Genomic DNA, 18990 nt, shown 5'->3' with positions numbered 1-18990 from the left:
CAACTAAATGGAAGTTGACGAACACATGCTGCCATTACACGATTGACAATGAATCGACCCAAAATAGTCAAAGACACTAAAAGAGAAAAAAAACATTCTTCTGTCCACAATTCTTTCATTTTAAGGTTACCACAAAAACTTCCACCATTAGTTGAGAAAAATAGAGGTCCACCCATAGTAGCTGCGCACCGTTTAAGGTTGAGGAGCAGAACAGACTTGCAAATGCTTGGAAATAATAGCTAATTGATTTATCACAATACAAAACGTCCACATTAACAGGCACAAACCCTTTATCCTTCCCAGAGAACATACTCATACCTTGTCTTAAAGCAGAGTTGGTACAAGAGTATCATTCTACATACTCTGAACAAGGACCTAAATTCCCTCCGTTGCAAGCTGATCCTAGTTCCAGCACCAATTTTTCGAATAAAATTGAAGGCCTCATACATCAAATTCCACGTTCAACCATGTGAAATGTTGAATTCTGGCTCCAACTCCACAAGATTACGGTTAAATTATCTGAAAGCCCCCATACAAAGAGATATTGCCAAAAGCCAAGAATACTTTTTGGGATGGCTTATTTTCCCTTTCTCCTCCTATCCTTGTCCCTCTCTCTGGTTCTTTCCTTGTCATGGTAATCATCCCTCTCTCTACTTCCACTCTTCTCGCGAGTTCTCTCTCTCCCGCTTTCTGTCTCATGCGACTTCTCCCTTTCACGATGACGATCTCTATCTGACAACTTCCTTTGAGGACTGCGACTTCGGCTTTGGCTACGACGGCGCTTCCTTGCGGAATCACGAGCATCATCACGTTTCTCCTTCCTCTCCAAAGATGCCCTTTCTGCAGTCAATAATTTGCATAAATTCTCAAAGACCACATATTTCTAAGACAATGGGGAATGTGAGACAAGTCATAGCTTATGCACAACCAAACACAAAAAGGGATAGTAGCAAGAAATCTCGATTATTAAATTATTTGTACTGCAACAGAGGTAAAATGGTCATGCTAAACAAGCCAAATTGGAGGAAATACAAGTTTGTTTTTATGTGATCATATATGACTGGACAAGGAAAGGAGAAAATATTACAATTCCCTACAAGTTGGATGCAAAAATGGAGCCAAATTTAACAAATCAATTAAAATTAGTAAGGCCTGAGTAATAATTATCTGATAACCTCAGCAAATAAAAATATAGATCACCTTGAAGGCTTGAACTTGTGATTTACCATTAAAATAGCACAGTTGCCATACGTAATCTTAACAGAATAAATGCTACCATACTCACAACATTAAACAACAAGGAATCCCCACTTACCAGATGAGCACCTGTTATTCCCATCATCACCAGAATCTGATAAGCCATATTCAGATTGAAGACGTTTGCGATAAATTGCCACCTTCTTCTCAATTTCCTCAGTACTTCGGAGTCCTCGCTCTTCAAGAGATTCACGGTATTCCATTACAGCTATCTCAAGACGTCTTAATTTCTGTCTGTAAACCAAATAAAGTTGATTGCTTAGTCATTAAATAACAGAAAGTTTCTGCCAAAAAGAAAATTCGAGAAATACTATAATTTAGTTGCAGTAAGACAACCTATGTTCCTCATTCAATATGTTATCAGGATGAGTATGAATGGCATTATCAGTAGCTACTTCTATATCATCACTCTTTGCAAGATCACCAGCAGTATCACTTCCAGATGAATAGCTTATGCCCAGACCTCGACCATTCTTTTTATCTTCATCATCACTGACATCATCCTCTCGACTCCATTTGGAAACTAAGACAGGATCATTTTTTCCTATATCATTTGTATCTGGCTCATGTTCAGGTGAACCGGAGGGTTTAGAATATGCTCTAATTCCTTCTTGTCCATACTGATTACTTCCAGCTAAGCCTGTGTCTGGATCAATATCAACTTCCCTTAGTCTAGCATTATGAGGATTAAAATTGTTGTCATCTCTTGAACTTCTAGAAAACTGGCTTTGTGCATATTTCATATCATCCCGTTCATAGCCTCTCTCTCGTTCTGCTTCCTCTAAGCTAAGTAACCTGGCAACCATCATATTTCTTCCACCACATAGTGATAGACCGTTGTGTCTGCAGCGCCTTTCAAGTTCAGCAAGAGGAAGCCCTAACAGCTCTTTCATTGCTGCTGCCTTCCCCATTGCTAAGGCACCATCTTGATTAAGCTTAACTCCTTCATTGGTATCGTCAGAGCTAGTTTTATTATCAACTTCAGGTGCATCCCCACATATTGAGTGGAACGGGATAACACCTGAGTTACTTGATCGAAGAAATGTAGCTCTCAAACCATTCAAATATGCATCTGAAAAAAGAAACCAGTCTGCCCATACTTGTAGGACCTTCAAAACTCGCTCCTGTGCAGCAATCACAAAAGAAATGCAACATGTTTAAGAGAACAGAATAAACAGCCTAACTACATTTCCAGAGAGACTAATATGAGTTACCTTTAAGGCTTCAGCAGTAATTCTTCCGGTTATGCTGCGGTACAAGTCATTGAAGCTTTCCATTATATCTGGCAGGGTTGCCTCAAACTTTGTACGGTAAGCAGAAGCATTTTTCACTGGAGCACTACTGTTATGAAGGATGTCAGATACGAGCATAAGCCTTGCAACCTTGGTTGGTATAGGCGTTTCCTTAAGCGTCAAAGATTCCGTAAGAACCTCAACAATCTGGAAGTGCATGACAAAGAAAGAAAAAGTAGGCAAGAGTACTAGGATAGATACACTAAAAGAATGTAGAAGTACATATATGTCTGCATTGCATCAGTCAGTGAATCTGTCTTTTTAATGTGTATTATACAGATATATGTACAAGAAGTGTTCAGAATCAACAGCAATAGAAGAAATAAACAGATTACCTCACCAGCTGCATCAGCATTATCTAAGGAAAATCCCATAGCTTCTTTTATCTGACTTCTCTCTAATGTCAGAGCACGCAGCATATCTTCAAATTCATCTCGCTGTGAATCCGTTAATGTACGCTCCAACTCAACACGCTGTATAACAGAGAAGAACACTTTAAACTGGCAGGAGAGCAACCTCACCACATATTACGTCAAAAAAAGATTTAATGAAATCTCAAAAGCATCACACAACAAACTGGAACTACATCAATTACAGCCGCATGAACAGAAAACTTTGAACTAATAAGCAGCTCACCCTGCTTCTACCAGCTGCAAAGGTGGTACTAGATTCTTTCTCATGCTCAGGACTTCTGCTAGGTGGAAGAGATGGTGGAATCCATCTAGGAATAGCAAAAGAGCACATAAGAAAGAAAGTTTCAGTACCCAAGTAATCTACATGCTTAAAAATTAATTAACAGAATGTAACAAATATTAAATAATAGGGGAGCAAACTTTCTAGCTTAAACAAGTCTGTGCTCTGAGAATCCAGGAAGCAGACATAGTGTTGAATGTAGGTTACCTCCCACTGCCTGTAATCATGATGAAAGGCTCTGTCCGCCATCTCTGAAGAGTATCACCCTGTGGATAACAGCAAGGAGCAACCAAATCAGCAAGTAGAATAGCAGTACCCTTTCAGGATCCCCTACTGTACGACTTTGACAAATATCTCATGAGGCAAAAAATGATGAAACCATAGATGGCCATCAGTTTTCCAGCTTGCCAATCCCAACTTCAATTCGTCTCAAAGGTATTTCGCTTGGGACCATTTCATTTTGCATATCTGTTAATTAGTTCACGCCTCTCGTCCATGGAACATTAAGTTGCAATAAAGTGTTTTCCTATCAAGTTATAGAAAGTATGGGTTTGCTGCAGATCTGATGGAAATACTCGAGCCCATGAAGGCAGGATGAGAATAAAGCATATTATGGAACTCTTTCTAGAAGAGGGGGTAAGATTAGGCCACCAAAGACCGTGACAACTGTTTTATAGGCATAAAAATCAAAGCTAAGCTAAGATCATAGTAGCCAAACAATTTTAACATTACCAAGTTAGTGGGAGGATTGTTTACAGTGTAAAAGATTAAAGATTCAAAAGGAACTATTAGAGAGTAACCAAACAAGCTCCAAAGCAAAAAAATAAATGCTAGGAGCAGTTTTGGATAAAGTATGGGTAGAATTTTAAGATTTTGTATACTATTTGGAAGAGCCTGAAACAAAAGTAGATCTGTAAGATAGGCAATATAAACCTGGGCAAATGAATATAGCCGCCAAACATAGTATGTATGCTCTTGTGACCTGAGATCAAACAAAAAACTGAAAAGTGGATTTCCACGACCTCTCTCCATTATAGCTTGTTCAAAAGAGCATCCACCATCAAGAACATGCAAAGCCATTGTGTCAATCACATGCTGAAGGTGACCATCCTCTGGAGGAACAACAACTATATCCGGAACATTTGGAGTAAGCACCTAGAGAAGAAAAACAGACCAAGTAATTTTAGCATAAAATAGCTAGTCCACCCCACTTTATATATTACAAATATTCAGGGCATGTTCAAACAAAGGTATACCTAATGACAGTCATGATATTAATCTTCTAAATAATGGTATACAGTAATATATTGGAAATATTATTGCAACAGCACAATGCATAGCCTTGAAGTGACTGGTGGTTGGGGTGTAGTGGTACACATGATTGAAAAAAGGAAACACTTAAATAGAAGAAACACATAAACATCATTATACCAGGAAATTCTGATCATGGTATATTCAATTATGTTAAAGAAAAAGACAACTTTCCAGGTAACTTTTGCTTATGAAAGATGGATAAATAATTTAACAAAATAACTATGATTATATACCTGACTAAAGATGACTTAACCAACCACTATTCTAAACCATTATCATCAACCAAGCATTTTTCCCAATAATTTGAGACAGTTACAATATTCTCAATATCCATACTTGGATATATCATGTAACATGCATCGCTTACTAACAGGCCACATGGCTGACTAGTCAAATGTTGTTCAGCTAGCATGCTTTGAACAAAAATCCAAGTTCAAAGAAAGCTTACCAACTCTGAGTTTTGAGTTGTAACAGATGTAACAGGTGCAGCATCAGGTCCAGATATAATCACTGTACCACCCTGTTCCAAATTAAACAAAACATTGAGAATAAAGAAAGCGCACTAAGAGGATCACACTGCAGCAAATTACAAATATAACAGTCAATTGACAACAAATGTAGAAAGAAATATGAGAAGGACAAAATAAATGTATCAAAAAGTTTGAAAGAGTCAACCAACCTCCTTATTTCTGATCGCCATATGTCCCGGTGGAGGAGCAGGGAGTGCCTGTGCTGGAAGAGATACAGATTTGCCCCATCCAATCTTCAATTCATATTCGTAAACAACTACACCTGTTAAACAAATCTTCCCAGTTATGAACATCAACAGCTAAATTTTCAAATCAACATTCAAGACCGCAGCTCTGCTCCTTCACTTTGGAAAAAGACCAGCACTTAATTTGAAAGATCAGAGGGGCCATAGGTTAAGTTACTGATCTATGGAAGTCAACTACTCATGCTAATGTTAACAAAAAGAAACCACAGCACTACTCACAGCATGACATGGCAAAAAGAAATGCCAACATATAAGCACTAAATTGCAAAAAAGAAATCAGCTGATTTGCACATCATTAGCTTCAACTAATAAGAACAAGCTACATAATGATTATGATCATGTAGTTGCATTACAGAAAATGTACTAAACCATCAATCTTCTCATGCTAAATGAATTGCAAGCCCAAATGTATAGCTTGCCAGTTTGGCAAAAGAAAATATGTTTCACAGGAATAATGAGTCGCCAAGATATGTTGTGACTATGCGGTCACACGTGTGGGTACCTACATGGGTATGCGACTATGCGGTCACATATGTGGGTGCATTTGCATTCAATATTTAATGATATTAAAACTGATAATTATATGCAATTGCAAGTAAGAAAATAAAAGAAATAAAGAAGATCTTGAAGAGAAACATGGACGAGAGAAATTTAAATCCATAGAAATGTCCAGTAATATATAACAGCTCCAATAAGTCATATGCAAGTCCTGTGTGGGTTGGTCCTATGCAAAGGCAACATAGGGACTGCAAAATCATATGTGGCCGCATATGCAAGTGCATGAGCCACATTTAAGAATAGCAGTATCTTCACTAGTGACTAGTTTTTCCTTTTTCCTCTTTCTTTTTTTGTTTTTTGTTTTTGGCCATATTAGATATACCTCCAGACAAAACCATAAAATAGAAGGGTCTCTGAAACAGGCAATGCATTTCTCATCGAAAGATGCAAAAAGGAGGTCTTAATCAATAGAAAACATAAATGCATCTCTTAAACAAGATGACAAACAGCTAGATATGTCAAAGATTGTATCAGAGAGTGAACTTGAAAGGTTGTGTGACTTTCAGTAGCAAATATCCCAGAACAGGCAACAAAAGCTAGAACCTTATGATATTATCGTATTACATTGAAAGATGCACATCGCAATCTCACAAATTGAAAAAAAAAATGACTGTTCCAGAATGAACAATATCAAATTAGTTTCGTAATGAATTATATACAAGCTACTCATAACAAAACATGGTTGCCAATACAAGTGACTCTCTGTCAAAGTCCTCGCCGAAGAGCCAGAAAGAAAGTTAGTACTGAACTCATCCACCTAACAGGGGGTGCATAGGACTACCAAAGCTTGTAGGAAGAAGAATAATGAAATTTTGTAGCTAAAGATATCTTTTTAATGCATGCCAATAACAGCTGATTCAGCAAACCTTGCATTTCATCCTTCGCAGCTTGTCCATCTGCTCTATTCATAAAAGCAACAAAACCACAATTCCTTTGCCGCCTTCTTTCCTCCTCCGTGCGAGGCCACATAATCTTCACACTGGCGATTGGACCAAACCTACCAAATGTCCTCAAAAGAAAATTTTCATCCACCTAACCAGAATAATATATAACTGTTAGCATTACAAAAGAATTGAAAAATATGATAAAAAAATTATAAAACAATTGCAAAGAAGTCATGAACCTTTGGTGAGAGATTGCCAACATATAAGTTAGTAGTCTGGGGATCCCCGTCATCAAATGAGCCTGCAAATTTTCCACTTGGATCAAACTCATCTGGCAGCTCATCAAAACGGCTTGGTGGCTGCATAAGGAAGCTCGCTCAATTGGAGTAGAAAGAAAGTCATTGTAAAATGTAATAACTGCAACAATATCAGGTAAAAAAAATGGAAAAGAGGACTGAAACAGACTATAAATGTAAAAATTGAACCAAGAATAAATGTCAAACTAATAACTAATAGAGAAATAAACTCTGACATCTAGGTAACAAACTGATTTCTACTACTCATAAAAACTACCATTTTTTATACTCTTTAAAATATGATTTCACTTGCTCTCCCAAAAGACCCCTTTGAAAATCCACCTTTAATCAAATGAAATTCTAATCTTCTCAAAAGGACACTGGAATTTAATGTAATGCTAATATATACTTACAACAGAGTTCTCAGTATGGCGCCCGTCACGCCAATGTTCGCGTTCCTGATTACGCTTCTCCCGCTGCTCTTGTTCAAATTTCAACTCCTCCAAAAATTTATCAATGGCTCGTGTCTTCCCCTTTTCTTTCTCCTTTGGCTTCTCATCCTCCTTCTGCAATCACAGAAAAGCTTGAGAGAAAAATCACAGAAACTTCAAAAGTATCCATAAATATTTAACAGCACAGACAGTATCAGAATGAAATTCCAAAGGAAACAAAACATTAGAAGTGTTTTGATTCCTTTAATGCCTAAAAAGTAGCATCTGATCATTGAATGAGTAGAAGAACTAGATATTTCTCCGGAACTATATTAGCAGTTAACTTTTGATAATATAAGAATATGAAATAAGAAAAGAAATGTCAACCTGTTAAGGATAACTTTATCATCAAAATTAAAAGTGAAGGCCTGTCCATAACCTACATCCAGCTTATTATTTCTATCTAGGGCTATAATTGATCACATAGGATGGAAAATATGTAACCATTTACCATTTAGGTTGTATTCCTTAGAAACAACTAGATCAAGTGAAAAAAGATTGGGGCACTAGAAACGCTCACTCACTTATGTAAAAAATCCTCCTCTCTCAATAATAAAGATATCCTTAATTGGTGAAATACATTCACTCAGCTAAAGACATAATATTTTGGAACATTATCTAACAACATAATTTTTTGGATAGAATATCTAAATAGTAGATAAAATGTCTAACAAAATAATATTTTGGAACATCATACCCTTTTAAACAACTGTATAAATGTATGAAAGAAAGCAGAGGTTGTGCAAGGATATGATGCCAACAATTGTACAAGATAGACGTGTGTGCTTATAACTCTTAAAGAAAACAAAGGCGCAATTTTCCTATATCAATATTGTGAAAGAGAACGGCCTACAAATACTAACCTTTTTTTCAGGCTCTCTTCCTTGAGATGCAGGTGGCAAGAAGGAAGGGACATACCTGGTGAGGAGACGTTTTAGACAACTAGATATATATTTGGACAACTAATCACTAAACCAAAAATATCGCAATAAACATCTAGCATTATACCTAGAGAGAAAAAGTCATTACAAACTACATATCTTTTCAGTCCTTGTCCAGATATATGTGTAAGTTCAATAAATTAATATTATTTACATCTTAATTTAATTACATTTTTCAGAAATTTCATGGCAGTTTTAGGTGTGACTATGTAAAAGATATGCTGAACATTGTTGGATCCTAGTGAGATGTGGACAGAATGAGGTTGTCGACATCTTTAGGAGTGCACCACAACAAATGGAGAAATGGAAAATTTTCCAAGTGTAGGAAAGGGTTGAAATAGTAGGGGATCATTATCCCTGTTACTGTTTGGCCTTAACAATGTTGAAAATAGAAAAAAAAAGATGTCTCAGAAGGATGAGATCAAATCTTATTCAGGAAGAGATTTAAAGTTACAATATGAATGATACACTACTCTTTATACAAGTTAATTATCAGGAGGCAGCAATCTTAAAGTGTTTATTATATTGCTTTAATGGGTTATAAGATTAAAAATAACGTTGCAATTACTGTCCTATACTTAAGAGAGGATCGATCATGAATAGCAAAAGTAATTTGCAAACCAAATTCCTGTTAAAAACTACAGTTCCTTTAATAATGGAAAATAAGGATGTACCATGTTATTGGGAAAGCTGAAATAGATATTTATGGTCATTAGTGCCAGAATAATATCAATAAATTCTGTTCTCATGCCATACAATTCTCTTGTCTGTTCTTTTCTCAATAAGAACTAGTTAAAGGGAAAAACAAAAAAACAAATTAGAAGCAGATGGACTTGGAGAGGTCAGGTGGTGAAAAAGGGCATCAAATAGGCAAAACCCAATTTGTGGCTTGGAAATGTTGGCCTTAAAATAATGAGTGCAGGTTTGTTTGTAAATCACAGTGGTGGCTATTAAGTCCTGATAAAAAATTGTAGGCCAATGTCAAAACATAGATACACTGCATGAGAAAGAAAGCTCAAACAGCTAATGAGGAAAGTGATTATTGACGGCAGAACTATCAGGTTTTGAAAAGATAAATTATTCGGACAGTGCAACCTATAAAAGCAAGATATTAATTGAACACAAAGTTCAGAAGAACCATGAACAGTGTATGCAGGAGTATTAGCAATGCTTCAAAACAAATGCATGCAGAAAAATCTAACTGTTACAGTGGTTGTAAACTTGTTATAAACAAAGTCCAGTGACATCTGATGTTTTGTTCTCAGTTTCAAGATCCCTTGATATATGTCATATGATTGTTAGCTTTACAAGAGAGTTGTTTTGCATATTATCTAAGAATATTGATAAGCTGCACAAATTCCTAAGCTGGCATAAATTAAGCGAGAAACAGAAAAGGTTGAAATCTTCATGAAACTTTAGATAGTATATACTTTGTTGTCCAAAACTAAGGTCACTTTCAGATAGCATCTTGAAGTTCCACTTGATATTCCTAGATCTCCACTTTCTCATATAAAACCTAGAGCCCAAGCTTATTCTTTCATACTAGATATTTCCTTCAACTTCTCTCTGTACCCAAAAAAGGAAAAACATTATATATCTTCCCTTAGGGCAAACAAAAGGCTAATCACCATCAGAAAAATTTACTAAAAGTTAAAAATTTCTGATTGTCAATTGCAGGGCGAGCACTATGCAGCATGAATTATTATTAATGGCAGTTTCAAGTGTGCCTACCAAAAAATGCACTTGCTAAATTCATAGTCCATTAAAAATATTATTAAGAGATACTTGGAAAAGTAGAATCCATATGGAGGTGCCTCATAAAATAGCCAGAGCAACTAAATTGATTATACAAGTAAACATTGCGACCTTATTTTTTGCAATTATTAAACCAGCATGACAGCATCTTATGAATGACGGTGATGGTCTGTTAAAATTAATTCTTGCTGAATCTGCCACCTCCAGTACATCCCTGACATGTTCTCATGATCTCAAGACAGTCAAGCACATCTACTTAATCTTCTCCAGCTTGGTACTTGAATCTTACCAGATCACCAAGGAATTCCAGGTATATGATTGTTATCTCATTTATGCCTTCAACAGTCATCAGATACTTAAGGTCTTTTATTTCGCAGATATTTGCACCAATAATATATGGTCATTAGAAACAAAATAAGAACGGCATCCATCTCACTAAAACTGAGGTTATTCAAAAGCTTTAACCAACCAAAGATTGCTTGCACTGTTTAGAGTTTACCGCTTAATTTGCAGCTTAGGGAATTCATTGCCCCTAAGAAGTTCAAATGCTGGATTATTTTATCTGGTTGTCTGTGGACTTCTTGAAGGTGACTGTTGTTTCTCATCTTTTTCCTAATCTAAGTCTTAATCAGTGAATATGGACTTGATCACCAAAATTGATGGTTAAAACAATTACAATAATTTGAGCCAATGCTCCATACAGCAAGCTTTAGCTATCAATTATAAGGTAACTTGAATGCATGAGGCTCTTTTCTTGCATGGTGTAAAGAGAAAAGTTGTACACAACCTTACCCTCAGTACTAAAGAGATCATTTCCATAACATTAATCATGAACTCTAGGATCCAAGAGTCAAGTCTTATATCACACCAAGTAATCTCCTCCTTTCATCAAAATCAATTAGGATAAAGTTCTTTGTTCTTCAATAAGTATAACTTATAATTATCTAGACATGATCATTCAGCCCGCCTAGCCTAAACCTATCCGACTTTAACGAGCTAAGCCATGCATGAACCCGAAATAGTAAAAGCAAGGACAGTTAAGGCCTTTGCCCACCCGTCCCAGTCTATTATGCTCGCTCGCTTCCTATGGTTGTTTAGTCCAACACAGAAAGTTTGATATACTGTTTCCCTATGAAAGATAATAAAATTGTTTCATAAGCCTAGCCCGTTATGCTCAACCTATTGGTGATATTGCTAATATTTTTGATAAGCCCGACCAGGTTGCATTCGGGTTGTTATCCCCAACCCAAATCTGATATCTCACAAGCTAGTAAGTGGTAATAGGCTGGAATATTTTAATCCGTCCTGTCCGAAGATTACCTCTTGAATTACCCCACAATCAATAGAAACTACCTCAAATTCTTGGATCTCCAAAACTATAGCCTTAAATGAAATGTGATACATAATCAAGAAAAAGATGGAGTGATATAATCGGACCATTTAGTGATTTTATATCAAATCAAATAAGAAATGTAAGAAGCATCAAAAAGTTATATCTGAAAAAAAAAAAGTCAGTTTCTCATTGTCCAAACATTGTAATGAAAAGAATGTATAATGCTTAGTTACATGAGATTGTATGACAAATGGAGAAAGAACAGGGAAATTTGAAAAGAGCTGAACCTTTTTGACAAAATTCAAATTTCATCAATTGTTGTTCACAAATAGTGTAAGAAAGCTGAACTTTTGAAACAACACTCAGATCATGTAGAAACACAGAAGGGCAGCACTTTGATATGACAATGTGACACCCTGAATACAGTGCTAAAATTCATCAAACTAAAGTTTGAGGAAGGTCTACGACTAATTCACTATTATTGATAGGGTCTTAGTGGATAATCCTATATCTTAAGTCAAGAACATTGGCAAGAGAATGTGTAGCATCAAAGATAATGGATTAACTCAGTCACAGGTATCCTTAACAACTACTTGCTTTAACTTTGATCAAACAGAAACAAAAGCATCTGCTGCACTAGATGAGTATGAATGAAGTGAGAATAAATTAACAACTTGATTCGTTAAAATACACTACTCGAAAGCAACCATATATCTATACATACAGATATAAATTTTGATATCAAACTAAAACACCAAAAGCTTCATTTAAAGCATGGTCAATTTAGCATTATAGCCAGATAAAATTGATGATAAGTCTCTTTATTCCAACTGTAGAATATGGGCACCACCAGATACCATTTTTTAAGAATCAAGTACATTCATTTACCTACTTCCCTTCTTTGGAACAGATACACCATCTTTGGACTTTCCACCTGCCATTGCCGAATGAATAAAAGGCCCATCTTTTTATTAAATCGAACAATAAAGAAAAAAAACTCATGCATCCATTATGAAAAACAACAACTAAATCTCACACTAATTAGAAATTGGGAAACCCAATCTTAAAACTAACCTTCTAAATTAGCCTTGAGCTTCTCGTTCGGATCAATAACCCCTCCCCGAACGAACGCCTTCGACCCGGGCGTGCTGTCGCCCTTAAATGACTCCACGAACTCCGCATAGACCCGAGCAGCTTCATCCTCCTCCCTCTTCAATTCACAACATCCCAAAGTAAAGAAGTTACAAACAAATTGAACCATCCTATACTAAATAGATAAAAGAAACCGAAAGAATGTAGAAGTTTACTTTCTTCCTGGCCTCCTCGGCCTCCCTGTGCCTATGAAATGGGACCTTCTTCGAACTCATCGTCTCACCGAAGGACTAACAACCCATAAGAAGATTCAAAAGAACCCTAAAAGGACGAATCTTCAGAATTAGGTTTTCCCACCAAGATTCCAACATTTGATAATAGATTAAGAAAAAATGAACGCGAAAAAAAAAACATCAACAAGCTTGAAATGCAGCGTAACGAATACTTCACCTCGGGATTGGTTTGGAGATGTATCGATCGCTTCGAAGGGGTGAAACTTCTAGGGTTTCTCGAGCGCACGACGAAGGAGGGAGAGAGAAGTACTAGGGCACTCGAGTTTCTATTTTTCTTTTAATTTATGAAAAGTGGAATTACGTCATATCGTGCACCCGCTATGCACGTGAACGTGGAGGTCGGAGCCGCCGTGCAAACCGGGTCGGATTGCTAAATCCGCATCCGAATCTGATAACATATCTAGTAGTATTTATTAATTAAATATTAGGAATTTTTTTACAAATTGTTAAAATAACATCATTACTACTTTATTTCTTCAAAATATCATAATTACAACCAAAATCAAATCATTATATTCTCCAATACATTATGTTTGTTCAATCTAACTCTCAGGATTAGAACCAAAAAGAACATTCTATTTTTATATATTTTTTAACCTAACATTATAATAAATGAAAAACTTTATGCCAGGTAAAATTACTGGTAAATATATTATATTCTAAAATCCAAGAAAGAAGGATATTCTAATTATTAATATATTAACAATAATATGTCAGAAATATTGTATAAATATTTTGTTAAAAATTAATCATAATAGGAATTCTAAAAGAGTCAAAAGATTTTAACGGTAATTATAATATTTTAGAGAACGTAGCAGCTATTGTAATATTTTAAAAAAATTTAGTGGGAATTTATTAAAAACACTTTGGAATTTGTTTTTATTATCAATCATACTCTCTACTGTATTGGTATTTATCATATTTAGCTCGTGATACCTCAAAAGTCAAAACCACCGGTCATTAGATTTTTCAATGGATAATTACTATATAGATAGGTTGAATTAACACTAAATGATAAATAAACTTAGTACATGCACAAGTTCTTATACTTCCACTATACATATGTATAAGTTCTGTCACCAGTAAATCCAAAGACTTCTATATTTAAGGACTGATATGATAGCTTTCTTAATATACTTGAGTAATTTGTCAGATTAAGTCTTGCATCAATACAAATCTCTTCTACTTTTGGTCATTCTTTTAGTTGGATACTTAATGTGTGTACCAATAGATCCATCTATTTGATAGCAGATAGTAAGAAAGACTTGGTAATGAGCATCATCTTTGTTGTTATTTATCATCTACACTTGGTTGAATTTTTCGCCGTTTAAATTGATCGATTCGAGTGAAAATCCAGTCAAACAAATCATGGAATTTACAAGGCATTACAGTTCAAAATTCTAAAGATGTCATCAAAGTAATTTGCAGTCTGAATCTTTCTGAACATATACTTTCATGAAGATTACAGAGCGAAGAACATAATTTACAATTCAGATACAGAATTCAAGGAGCTAAAAAGATTATGAATTTCTCATAATTAGACCATGGCATTTCTCATTTCTTCCAGAGAAAATGAGTCTATTCTCAGTGTCATAAAGTTCTCGTCGCTGATAACCGAAAGGAGGCTCTTAGCACAATCTTGAAATCTGTATAAGTCTCAGCACATTTGAAGGTGAGTTTGGAGTTGAAGGTGAGTATCAAATCGAAAACGACAGCATTGCCTGCTTGTTAAAGCAAAAGAACTGTCAAGGAAGAAGCACAAACTAGACTAACAAAGAAGAAATAACAAGATATACCTCTATAAAATTAGTAATTAAGTAGTCATCCTGAGGAGGGCTTTTTCTGATCTGTTTGTCTTTCATATTGGATTGTATTAGCGGGGAACTTAAGATCTCTTGCACTTGTTGTTGCTGCTGCTGCTGTATATGTTGTTGTGTCATATCAACCTTTGTGTTCACTTCTATCAAGTTATCCAATTGTTTGTTCTCTCTCTCAGAATGAACTTGTCGCAATTTTCTTACTTCATCCTCAAGATGCTTCATCTGAAATTTGATTTGTTCAAGATCAGTTTGCTTTGTGGCATTTCGAATCTTATGTTCTGGAGTCTCTGAAAGAGATTCCAACTGAGCATCTTTGGTTGGTGTGAATGCTCTCTTTCCCTGCCGAATATATGTGGATCCCTTGTCTAGTTTGTCTCGATCTCTTAACAAGTAGCTTGTAGCTTTTTCAGACATTGGATGAGGCATTTCCATGCAGTCCTCAGCTTCCAAGATAAGTTCTTTTGACACTTTGTTCGAATTATTTTTGGGACCTTCGTATATGTCTTGAACGTCGACTGGGCGCACATAACTATCTGCATCCATTTCCAAACAAGAACTACTACGCATTGGAAAGCCATCACGTCTCTTAGTAAATCTAGCTTCAGCCGGTAAACGAGAAAATTCTCCACAATTCAACCTTATTCTGGATGGTAATTTGCACACGTCGTCGTTCACAAACGCCTTGAGTTTTATACAGTCTTTCACTCTGTTGTTGCCTTCTATGTGCTCCCATGTAGATTTTCTAGACAAGCCTTGCAATTTTCCTTCCTTGCAATTCTCGCATCGCTTCTCTGCGTAGTCATTGCCATTAATCTCAGAGCACAATTGCTCCAACCGGACGGTGGGTAAAGAGATGTTCCTTCTAACAGTACAATCGAAGCTAGCCTTATCGAGAAAGAGGCTATTTGTAGTTAACCATGGATCTTTAGCAAAGATGTTGAGCAACTTTTGGTTATATGCCTGCACTTGATACCTGAAAGCATTGATCTCCAATTCTTTCTGAAATATAACTTCCCTGAGAATCCTTGAAGTTTCTTCAGCATGCCGTATCTTTTCCTCGGCTATTCTTCTATATTGCGATGCTTCCATCTTCTCGATGGCCTTCTCTTCCTGGAGACGAAGGATCATGGAAAGAGCTTCATTTGTTCCAGAGGCTGAAGCTTTTCTTTCCTCCTCTATCTCAGTTTGAAGCTTCTCCACTGCAAGATATTGGTCGTGCAGGGCTTTCCTCAGAGCAATAACCTCGCGTTCAGCCATTGCAGAACCGCTTCAATTCACCGAGGAACACTAGAAGAGATCAAGAAGGCCTCAGAATTTTATCGAAAAGAAAAGCTTGTGATTCTTATATGATCTCTCTGGAATATGAGCTCAAAAAAGGATGGTCTACGAGTAAATGAGCGAAAGATTTCACATCGGCCAAGCAAGAAAATATTGCATCTCACATCAAAAGAGGCCTGAATGCAAGAAAACAACAGCAACACCAACCTCGTAAAAGGCTGCATTAATTGCTCTAAAATCCTACCTTTGTGGAATCAATTGGACGATTGAACCCCCAACCATTTTCGCAATGAGAAATTAACCTTCTTTTCCTTTTTCCTCTTTTGTTTTCTTCTTAATTTTCCTCGGAAAAGGAGAACAATAATACCTTCGGAAGACAGCTTTTAGAAACAATCTGATCCCTAAATTGACACCAAACTTAGCCTCGTGGACAATGGAGTCCTCCGTCATCTCTCTCTGTCGCCATATATTTAGAGAGAGATCTTTTAATAGGAAGTAGATTTGGGTAACGAAGGAGTACATTTATCAACTTCTTTTCAAAATAGTGTTACGAAGAAACAACGGTCGTGAACGCCGGAGGATCCACATGCACGCGCCGACGAGCCAATAGGGCCGTACCACGTCGTAGAGAGCTTTTGTTAGAGTCAATCATGGTGTCGGCCATGCTGCATTGCTGCTGCTTGGATTATCCAAGTCTGTGAATAAAACAAAAAATAAATAAATAAGCTGGCTTTATTTATATTAATGCTATTTCATTAGTTGTCCTTATTTTGAAGACAATTCACAAACAGAAGGCATCACTATCCCTGGTCCCAAAAAAGGATTTAGATTCGAGCCGAGTCAAAATTTTGCTCTAATTACTTGGTCGCCTAATCAACCCCTTTATATGTTTATATATACTTAAGTTGATTCCACAAGCAATGCGTCAGAAAAAGAAACTTAAGCATCTCAAATAGGTTATCAAATACAGGAAGTTAGGCATTTTGAACTACCCAAAATGATAAAAGATATTCTATTCTTGATATGGGTCTCCATTTAAATTGATAGATAATTTCTTTTTCCCCAACTATAACTATATGCGAATCTTCATTTAAATTGATTAGATCATATCCAGAAAACACCAACACACGTACTCTCATCAAACCAAACCGACACCCTCTCTCATTACAGTATTAGGATGGTATGGAAGTTCCATTTCGCAACGAATGACATCAATAAATAAAAATAGAGACAATGATGGAATTGGCGATGATTTGCGCCAGGATGGGTATCCAAGGTTGAGCTGCAGGCTGCGCATTGTTGCTTTTTGTATGAGGGCGAGCGGCGGAGCTGCCGCCTCCGGCGGAAGCCCGCCCACCTTTTCCTCCACCGTGACCGGTCTTCTGTGAGAAGCTTATACTTCTCTCCTCTTTTCTTTCGTCAGTTCCTCCAATGGCACTTGCTACAAGCACCAAATAGAGTTAAGCAAATTATAGTAAATAGTCCTACTCAAATGATAAGCGTTTAGTGATTGACCAATAATATATATATATATATTATTTCTTAAAGATTAAAGATCGGACTAATTTAAAACAGATATTTATATATTTTGTGAACGACAATGGAGTTAGAGCATTAACCTTGCAGATCTTGGCCTTGGTGTTGTGGCAGTGGATGAACTCCTTCATTGCTGGTGCTTTGGTTGGCTATGCACCAGGTTGCTTGAAGTATGAGGATGAGGAGAAGACACTCGAGAAGACTGAGCACCTTCATCTGGAGATTGACTGTTAATTTATGATGCAAAACGTTGCCACGGCCTCTAGGATTTATAGAAATTTCCCTGTAGGCTGTAGCAGTTGGTGGGGAAAGATGCCATCGGAAACAACTGGCAGCATAATTGATATGGATTCTTCATTCTTAGCTCTCTGATGTGCAACAGAATAATGTCATCCAACATCTCCTTTCGTCATGTGTATATATATTGTGGATAATTCCAGTACTCCGACACTAGGAGAGAAGAAGTTCCCTTTTATTTTCATAGAAGGATTTTGTTCTCTAATCGAAACAGATAGCATTAATTTTGTATAATGTTCACATTTTACTCATGCACCAACCAAAAAGATCCCTGCTACCTGGTGTACAAGAAATGGCAAATAGTGTCAATTACTTACAAGGGCTGTGGTAAGTTAAGTAAAGTTAGGCATCTTTCTGACAACACCGGGGACAAGAAAGAGATCAATTGGGGTAAAAAGAAAAACAGACAAGATAAATGTGAACGATAAAGGTTATCAAATGGGCAGGTCTGTTGTCTTTTTGCACGTCATCACAATATTATAATCTTGTTGAGTGCTGTCGTTCCGAGGGTTATTTTCAGGTGCCAGATTTCTAGTATGATGCATCGTTTTCGGTGATCTTCCTCTTTTTTTTCTGAACGATGTGCGTGTGGACTTGTCTTCCTAGTCGTACACATGTTGAAAATATCACGGGACCTAAATTTTTATTATTTTTAAACTAAATTTTAACCAGAGACAACACATTACTAATAATAAATTAATAGTAAAATTAATTTAGTTGAAACAGTACTTTATTATCATAAATTTATTTATTCGAATCGTGAATAAAAATTAGTTCTAAAATGAGTATCATAGCAATATAAAATAAAAAAAAACGAGTTTAATATATTAAATATTTAAAAAATATTAGTATAGTATATAAATACCAAATTTTTTATGAATTTTGAGTCCTAAAAGGGATACCTATGTTTTGTGGGTAAATAATACTATACAATTTAATTCATATATGCACACCGGTAGGTCTAATACGGTTTACACGTGTAGGTTAAGTCCAAATTTAATTTTTGACATCCCTTTATGGAACCTTTAATCCTATAAATAAACTGCCGGTCTATATTATTTTTATAAAAATTTGGTTTATTCCTT

The 18990-nt window shown here is 36.1% G+C and overlaps 2 protein-coding genes across 2 annotated transcripts; both read right to left on the bottom strand.

Annotated features, from left to right (window-relative positions):
• Positions 1-223: 223 nt before the first annotated feature.
• Positions 224-13248, bottom strand: LOC140771661 (protein RRC1-like). The gene is made up of 18 exons (XM_073113245.1): positions 13132-13248; positions 12897-13002; positions 12664-12799; positions 12478-12523; positions 8424-8478; positions 7483-7635; positions 7013-7132; positions 6756-6921; positions 5236-5348; positions 5005-5076; positions 4176-4397; positions 3450-3508; positions 3186-3270; positions 2885-3022; positions 2472-2696; positions 1594-2381; positions 1316-1491; positions 224-840 (listed from the first exon to the last, which is right to left on the bottom strand). Exons 2-18 carry the CDS (start codon positions 12954-12956, stop codon positions 578-580), a joined length of 2877 nt encoding a protein of 958 aa, XP_072969346.1. The 5' UTR covers positions 12957-13002; positions 13132-13248; the 3' UTR covers positions 224-577.
• A 1111-nt stretch (positions 13249-14359) lies between these two features.
• On the bottom strand, positions 14360-18118 carry LOC140771662 (uncharacterized). Its single transcript, XM_073113246.1, has 4 exons — positions 17692-18118; positions 16317-17513; positions 14771-16081; positions 14360-14695 (listed from the first exon to the last, which is right to left on the bottom strand). The coding sequence occupies exons 3-4, from the start codon at positions 16049-16051 to the stop codon at positions 14672-14674; spliced, it is 1305 nt and encodes a 434-aa protein (XP_072969347.1). The 5' UTR covers positions 16052-16081; positions 16317-17513; positions 17692-18118; the 3' UTR covers positions 14360-14671.
• Between the last annotated feature and the right edge of the window lie 872 nt (positions 18119-18990).

This window comes from Typha angustifolia, chromosome 12 (assembly GCF_048772165.1).
Source record: "Typha angustifolia cultivar Huaian chromosome 12, ASM4877216v1, whole genome shotgun sequence".
Classification (NCBI taxonomy): Eukaryota; Viridiplantae; Streptophyta; class Magnoliopsida; order Poales; family Typhaceae; genus Typha; species Typha angustifolia.
The sequence above is the reverse complement of the archived record's forward strand: the minus strand, read 5'-3'. Positions and strand labels throughout refer to the sequence as shown.

Coding starts and splice junctions, on each gene's coding strand:
- LOC140771661 (XM_073113245.1), bottom strand. CDS start 12,956: ATGAGTTCGAAGAAGGTCCCATTTCATAGGCACAGGGAGGCCGAGGAG. Junction 12,524..12,663: donor GCTCAAGGCTAATTTAGAAG/GTTAGTTTTAAG, acceptor CGGCAATGGCAG/GTGGAAAGTCCAAAGATGGT. Junction 8,479..12,477: donor GTTCCAAAGAAGGGAAGTAG/GTAAATGAATGT, acceptor TCTCCTCACCAG/GTATGTCCCTTCCTTCTTGC.
- LOC140771662 (XM_073113246.1), bottom strand. CDS start 16,051: ATGGCTGAACGCGAGGTTATTGCTCTGAGGAAAGCCCTGCACGACCAA. Junction 14,696..14,770: donor TAATTACTAATTTTATAGAG/GTATATCTTGTT, acceptor TTTAACAAGCAG/GCAATGCTGTCGTTTTCGAT.